Source organism: Vigna radiata, chromosome 4 (genome assembly GCF_000741045.1).
Source record: "Vigna radiata var. radiata cultivar VC1973A chromosome 4, Vradiata_ver6, whole genome shotgun sequence".
Lineage (NCBI taxonomy): Eukaryota > Viridiplantae > Streptophyta > Magnoliopsida > Fabales > Fabaceae > Vigna > Vigna radiata.
The window spans coordinates 19,369,184-19,377,287 of record NC_028354.1 but is presented as its reverse complement, the minus strand read 5'-3'; the positions used below and the strand labels follow the sequence as shown (position 1 = coordinate 19,377,287).

The 8,104-nt window shown below is 29.1% G+C and overlaps 1 protein-coding gene across 2 annotated transcripts; it reads right to left on the bottom strand.

Annotated features, from left to right (window-relative positions):
* Positions 1 to 4,966: 4,966 nt before the first annotated feature.
* LOC106758761 (protein LAZY 1) lies at positions 4,967 to 7,459 on the bottom strand. 2 transcript variants are annotated; one of them, XM_014641744.2, is made up of 5 exons: positions 7,327 to 7,459; positions 7,189 to 7,255; positions 5,849 to 6,654; positions 5,418 to 5,610; positions 4,967 to 5,260 (listed from the first exon to the last, which is right to left on the bottom strand). In XM_014641744.2, exons 1-5 carry the CDS (start codon positions 7,330 to 7,332, stop codon positions 5,241 to 5,243), a joined length of 1,092 nt encoding a protein of 363 aa, XP_014497230.1. In that variant the 5' UTR covers positions 7,333 to 7,459; the 3' UTR covers positions 4,967 to 5,240. The 2 variants fall into 2 exon arrangements, with proteins under 2 accessions (XP_014497230.1, XP_014497231.1); XM_014641745.2 differs by having other exon boundaries at positions 5,849 to 6,630.
* Positions 7,460 to 8,104: the final 645 nt, after the last annotated feature.

Sequence of the window (8,104 nt, the reverse complement as noted above, 5' to 3'; positions counted from 1 at the left end):
TTTTAGAATACTTTGTATTGTAAATAAAATTACAGAACTAAAGAGTTACTGTTCTTCAATAAGAAAGAACTAAAAGAATTTTTGTAATACAATGTTATTCTAAATATGCTAATTTGTGAATATGTATAACTTTTCATTTTATAAATGATTTTATCTTTGGGTCGTAAAAATGATTAAATTTCCATCCGAGTTGGTCATAATCAGATAACTTTTGGAAAGTTGAATATTAACTGAACCATTTTTCAGTTTTCTTTTTCAAACAAAACTCATATTTATTAAATTGATGAAAATAATAAATTTTGAAAAGTCTCATACCATCTAAGATACATTTTGGAATGAACGTTGATAATTATATAATAGATTCTAAATTTATAATTTTAATGGATATAAATCAAAGATATTCTAAATTTTTATTTGACTTTTTTTTTATATTTCTATAATAAAGTTTTGTATATTACGAGGTTTTTAAAATTTGAATCATCATAAAGTTTTGTATACTAAACAAAGTGCGATTTTAAAATTACTTTGCAATCATGAAACAAAATAATTATTATTTGAACACTCAATCCTTCCTAAATTATCTGAAATTAAAGATATATCTAAAAAATAGAAAATGTAACAAAACAAAAAACATTAGAAAATGAAACACTTTAATTCCTTTTTAAGTATTCTTGGCGAATTTGAAGAAGCTTCTTCCAAGAAGGACAAGAGGAGATATCGTTCGACCATCTGGAAAGGTTTAGAGAAGCAAATAGTGGAGCAGTGTCAGTGATATTGACCAAGTTATGAACACTGGGAAGATAGAAGTAGGGCAGTGTCAGTGATATATGCACAATGCAATATTAACATTGGTGGTCCAAATACAACGCAAAAGTTAAGTATTTATTATTTATGATTTATGGAATATTCTTATAAAATTCTGACAACTCATTTTTGTCACCTTCCACCTCCTCCCGCCACAATTTCAACACTACATTCAAACTAATTTTTGTCTTCTCTTTGTTTGCATTTTATAGAACTATCATCACCATCTCTCGATTAAAAAGAATCACTAACTATTTTCAATTTTCACTACTTTTTATGACTTAAAAATTATAAGCAAAGTATATAACTTTATATGATCTAAAATAACTCTTAACTATGTTTTAGTGAAAAAATTATAATTAATAACTCAAGAAAATGTCATAAAGATGAAATGGAGAGGAAGAAGATATTTTTGAAAGAGTTTAAAGTGTATCAATATGTATATTTTTATTCTTGTGGTTTATAATTTAAATGTGGGATTAATGTTAACTCTTTGTACTCTTTTATATAGTTTAAGGTATAACTACTGTTTAGTGAAGGATTTTTTTCTGCTTTTAAAGGAGTAATACTTATAGAAAATATTTTGATATCACTCAATATCAGTTTAACATTTGATAGAATGTAATATTTAATACATATAACCTTTTTTTTTACCTTAAATTTTTATTTATAGATTTTGTGATAAGTTTTTAATTAACATTGGTCTAATTATGACCTAATTGTGAGTAATCGTACTAATAAAATTGAGTTAATCAGTTTTAAGATTAATATATTTTGGTACTGTTTATTTTGATTGGTCCAATTCAAGGTCAAATGGTTTGTTTGGTGGTCATTTCGGCTTAATGATCTGTTCTCAGAGATGATGCCTGACTATCTGAGCTGGTGTATGTATGACCTACCTGTTTGGTGGTTGGTCAGTCAGACTTGCTGATTTACTCTTTAAGCTAAGTTGACCATCTATGTTGGTGCATGATAGACCAATCTGTTTTCCAAACTGAGAGTTGACTATTCGGACTTTGTATAATTGGTTAAATTCGTTGGTTTGTTCTTTAAACTGGAAATTAATTATCCAAACTATAATTAATTATCGGTTGACTCAATGATACAAATCCAGTTTCTTATTTTTTTATCCTAAAATTCAATTTTTACCCTTGTTAATGACTAAAGATTAAATAACTAACATAAAACATCAAAACTTGAATTGTGTGATTAAATATCAATATTCTATTAAAGATTTTATTACATGAATTTTATACTTGCAACACTTTCAATAAAAAAACCATGTTTATATATATATATATATATATATATATATATATATATATATATATATANATNNAAACACCATGTATATACTTTATTAATCATTATATATAGCAGTCAACATATCATAGATTTTGAGAAAACTTTAGAGATACCCAAGAATCCCTACCATGAAAGATAGAGGAAATAATAGGACGATAATTCATGTTTATATAATTTTTAACGTTATCTTGGAAGGTAATAGTTTGTTTCAAATGCAATGTAAGTATAAAGAAGAACATAACATGTAATTTCAACCACAAAATCGAGGTTTTTGTGATTTTTGCAACCACGATCAAAGAAACGTTGAGGCAAAATTCGCCAATATGATTGTAGTAATAGTTAAAAATATTGACTACATGCAAAAACATATTTACCACATCAACTCCTCCTAAATAGAGTTTTGAAAATTCCAAATCAATTTTTTACTATGATTGAAAATGAAGCAACATTTAAAGAGAACATAAATCGAAAGATATAAAACTAATGTATAAAAAAATGAAAAACAAAATTATCAGATTTTACTTTACTTTTTTTAAAAATAATTGACACTTATCATGAGTTTATAAAACTCTAATACTTACGGTTTGTACCGAAAATGACTATAACTTGGATTAATAGATCCTATTAAAATTAAATAAATTGTAGTGCGAGAAGTATAACATAACATGACACCATAGATATAAAAAAGATGTTAAATGAATGTTTTTACCAGTTACGAGTTTAATGAATGTATACTGAGAATATAACATAATTTAATATTATTAATAATTTGAAAAACTATTAATAGTGTAAGATGAAAAATGATTCTTTGAGAGACCTAAATTTTTTACATTTATTTGACATTATCTTTATTTATTTTTTACTCTCTTCTTTTTTAAAAAACTATAAAACTTTATATTTTTTAGATCATTTTACTTTTATATTCAGTGTCAAATGAATGTAAAAATGTGTCATGGTGTTATTTCTCGTGTAAGATTTAGATGATTAATGTAGAAATTAAGAGATTTATTATACTTAACCATAAAATTTAATAGTTTATTTTTTATGGTCCCATATATATAAATTATTTTTCTTTGTTTTACTGTTCATTGAAGGGTTAATTAATTCTGAGATTAAAAGAAGGTGAAAGATTAGGTGAATAATTTGGCAAATAATATAAGGTTGATTAAATTTGAAATATGAGTCTTTCTTTGTGATTGACTTTAACATAAAGTCATATGGTTTTATTATATGAGAATCATATCAAATAATTGTGATATGATAAAGTCTTTATCTTTTGAAGAAATTTATCATTGAAAAAAGATATGAATTAGATGTGAAAGATAGATGTAGATTTATCCAAAGGTGTGTTCAATGTTCTAGCTTTCAACTTCATCTATTCTCTAGGTTTCATTCTATAGATATATAGCCACGTGGCTATCGTAACTAACTAGAAACATTTGAAAAAAAAAAAAAAAAACAAATCAAAGTGTCTCCATTATTTAGACATTATGATGGGACACTTTTTTTTAGATAAATTTATAATTATTAAAATGAGTTAAAATGCATTAGTTAATTTAGTTTCCTGTAGGTCTAAGGTTAGAAAGATATTAAAATTTTTCACATGGCTGAATTCAGTTTACTGAGAATTCGTTTAATTAATTAAATTTATGATAGGCAGGTTTGTTGATAAACCTATTCATAAATTTTAAATATTAAATTATATTAAAAGAACTAAAATTTTAAATTTTCTTTTATTTCGAAATATATTTAGATTATATTATATTCTTTTATTTTGAATTGCATTTAAAGTTAACTTCTTTTTATATTGTATTTGTATTGAATTTTGATTAGATTTCAATTTTAAAAAAATTGTATATTTTTTGGAATTGTATTTTCTTTTTTAATTGAATCAACTCTTTAACTTACCAATAATACATGACGAACCAGGTCAAACAAATTGAGTGACTTATTTTAACTGTTCTAACTAAATTTAATATTGTGATTTATTTCACTTATTTTCTGAAATGTAATGTTGTCTAATATGTATTTTATTTTAAGATTTTTTTTAGAGTGGTGAAAAATTAAAGGAAGTATATGTAATAATAGTGTAATTAATTAAATTTATTATATGTAATAAATTCTTAACTTTTATAATATATAATTAGTGTGTAAATCATCTGAAAATAATTGTAATTAGTAACCTCTCACAATTGTTTTTATATTTATCAAATTTATAGATAAAGTAGAGGAAAAAGTTATGTATAATATAATTCTCACACAATGTTAAATAATGCGAGTTTTAAGATTATCTCAATCTTACAATTTATAAAATAAAATTTATTATAAACAATATAGATGATATTAAAATGTTATAAAAATATTTTTAAAATATTGTTATCTAAATTTTATAAGCATATCATATAACACTTTAAATTGAAAGTGATTTTACCTTTTTACATAAATTTGAGTTTATTTAATAACTCAATTTTATTCTATATAATATTATTTTTTATGTCTTAAATTACTTTAGATGAATTTATTATGATTTAACTTGTTTACTTTACATGAAACATAACATTAATTTTTTTTGTAAAAAAAAAGTTTTTCAAAATTTTAATTTGATTAACCCTAAATATCTTAAAACACTTTTACCCTTTCCCTAATCTTTCTCGATCGAAAAAACAATTCAATCCATCATGATATGATGTTTGATATTTATGAAAATAGCCACATTCAGAAAATCTAAGCAACTGTGTTTTTGATGAGTTCGTGTTACTTATCCAATAATATTATTCAAATTGCGGATGCAATACACCTACCTCCACCACCGCACGATCTACATCTACATGGATTCATCGAATTTCCGCAGCTCAACTTGCATACCCTCATGATTTGACGGTGGATTCTGCCATCATGATTTATTCATAATTTATGTGTCAACTCAATCAATAGCTATATTTTTTTTTCATCTTTCATGATTATTACTGGACAAATCTTACATTTCACACTGACCACTGTGAGGTAGACACTGAAACAACCTCAATTATTCGTTTCTTACATATAAGTTTTCACAGTACAAAAACACAACATTAGTTATCACTAATAGAAAAATATATCTTATGAACACACAATATTTTCTTCTTGGTTCCTCACAGCTCTAGAACTAAGTCTGCAAAACAGAAAAAAAAATTAAGTCAGGCTGGAAGAAGCAACACAACAGTGATACTGAAAATAGACATGATATGTTCATCAAGTGAATCATGAAATTCTGTAATTGAATTGGAATGCGTAGATATAAGGGCTGTGAATAGTTGTTGCATGCTTACAATCTGCATCAGTTTTGATCCAGTATTCCCTGTTGGCAGATGAATCTTCATCCTCTGGATGCACCAGATCATTTTTGTTGTAGCCTCCATCATTGAGTATTTTCTTCTTCTTCATGTTCTTGTGGTGTTTGGCAGATTTTTGTGCAGCTGTTGAACTTTCGGGGTGAACTTTCTTTCGGAACATATGGAGAATCTAGAAGCCACAAACATAACTGGAGTCATGACCAGAATAATGGCACATGCCAAGACTAAGACCATATATAAATAAAGTGTTACTTAAGGCAATAAAAAGATGAAAAGAACATCAAAATGCAAAGCTATAAAACTCAATCTGAAGAATGCTGATTATGGTGATGCACAATAGTTATAGATTCATTGTACGTAGATAAACAAGAGCATATGGTTTTAGTCATGGTTTGTTAGTTGCTTACCTTATTCAGCTTTGTTTCTGCAGAAGCAGAATCGATAGGCCCTCCATTTATTGAAGTAGAATTTTTAGAATAAGCATGGAGCATTCTTTTTTTCAGCTTTTCTTTCATCAGGTTCATGGCAGATTTGTCCAGTTCCTTCTCAGTTCTTTTTTCCTCCTTTTCACATTTTGCACTGAAATTCTCCTCAGCTGATTTGCTTCTCTGAAACAGCTCCCCAAGTGAAGTCCTGTGTTCTTTCTTTGCTGCAGCAGTTGTTTCAGATAGTTCAATGGCTGTTCCAAAGAGATATCCCTGGAGTGGACAAATTGCAGCTCCATTTCCATTTGGTTCTGTGCCTTCTATTGGCTTTCCACTGAGTGTTATTATGCTGACATGGCTGCTTCTCCCAGTGCTGACATGGCTACTTCTCCCAGTGCTAACATGGCTGGTCCTTCTTGAAGAATCAAGGCTGACATCATCCTTGGTTTCAGCCCCCAGCACTTTCTCTAGCTCATCATTGATAAGCTTAAGATCATTCTCAGTCACTTCATCTTCTTTTTCAGTGATGCTCTCAACAGAAACGGGAAATGATGGTGTGGATGGGTCAGACACTTGTTCTGAACCAAGTGTTCCAATTGCCAGGAAACCAGGGAAGAATTCCCCCTCATACTCTTCATCCACTCTTGCAGCTTCTAGACCAGCAAAAGAGTTTCTAAGATTGTGACCTTTTTGAGCATGTTTGGCAAGTCTGATTCCGAGGTTTGGTTTCTGATAGGCTTGTTCATCATCAAATGGTGGTTGCCCTGAAAGACAATTGCAAGAATTCCCTGAAACAAGCAAAATTTAAAGAATATAGATGGTAATTTAAAGGCAACACATCAAGTAGAATCTCATTAAAGAGTTCAGTTACACATGCTAATTATGATGTTATGCTAGTCTTTCACAAATGACAGAATAAGCAATAGAAGAGATTTTAGGGGCCTTATTAGTTATTACCTTAAAGTTTTATGCAATCTACCTTTTTGCTCCAACTTCCATTTCTAGCCAGTCATTTAATTTATTTTTACAATATTTCAATTTTATGCATAGCCTTTAAATGGTTGGACCTAGGCATTTTACTGCTGTGTCTTCATGGCCCTACATATTTGTGGTCAGATGTGCATGCAAGAGACTGTTTGAATTCTCCCTAACTACCTTCCATTATTCCAAGATCACCAGAAATCAAGTTATCTATTATCTATTATGGCATATTTTGCTTTCATATACCACCACTGGTTTTTTACTTGATGATCATCACATAGTTAGTGCATGTTTGGAGGAACATGAATAAGTGGCTTGCTAGCAGCATATATATGACTTACCAATGACCAAGTCCTTGAATGGTTCACTGCTATTCTGGCGAAATTTCCTGTGCATCCAGCCTAGTAACTGCAGAAAAATATACGATGAAGCACATTGAATACTTTGTTCTGCAAGGAACGATTGATAGTGGATCTTACCTTCATCTTTGGTATTCAAGAAAAAATCTTGATTGATGGTTGCCTAACTTGGGAAGATAAGGTAATTGAAGGAAGTGTCTCTGGTACTTAAATGATATCTCAAAAAGAACATATAAAATATTGGTGAGAATCAGTGATGTCTTATAGAGAGGATGCAGCAAGAAAAACACAGAGATACTTACAAACATTGTTTGCTGTTATATCTCAGCATTAAATCAAGTGGGTCCAAAACACGCTAATCTGATCATGTGCAAGGTCGACTAACAGTAAGGCTTGCATGATTTGGTGTAGAAAAATTTACTTATCAGTATTCTTTTGTCCATTGTTAAGAGTTAAGATGCCATGCATCAACTCCACACCCTTTCTGATTTGTACTTTAACATGCACACACACACATACACATTAACCATATATCAAACAGTTTGGCAATCGAGAGTACCACCACTTGTGTGTGCTACATTTCGTGCCTCGTGCATCTCATTAGTTGAGTTTGAGTTTGAGTGGTGCAGTGATGAGGAACCACTGGTTCTTGTGATTGGAAAGCACAAAATCATTGGTTGATGCCTATACAGCAGCATACAATTGACAAGCAATTGACCAACAAGTGTATCTTTTCTTTTCTCCTTCAGACAGGAAGTTAGAATAGTCTAGACCATGGTAGAATCCAGGGCCCCATCAAAGTGTCTGGACACGTTGCACTTTAGACCCTTCTACAAATGATATGCTATGTTTCCTATTTCCTATTTCCTTTTCAATTATTCTCTCCCTATGTGTTACA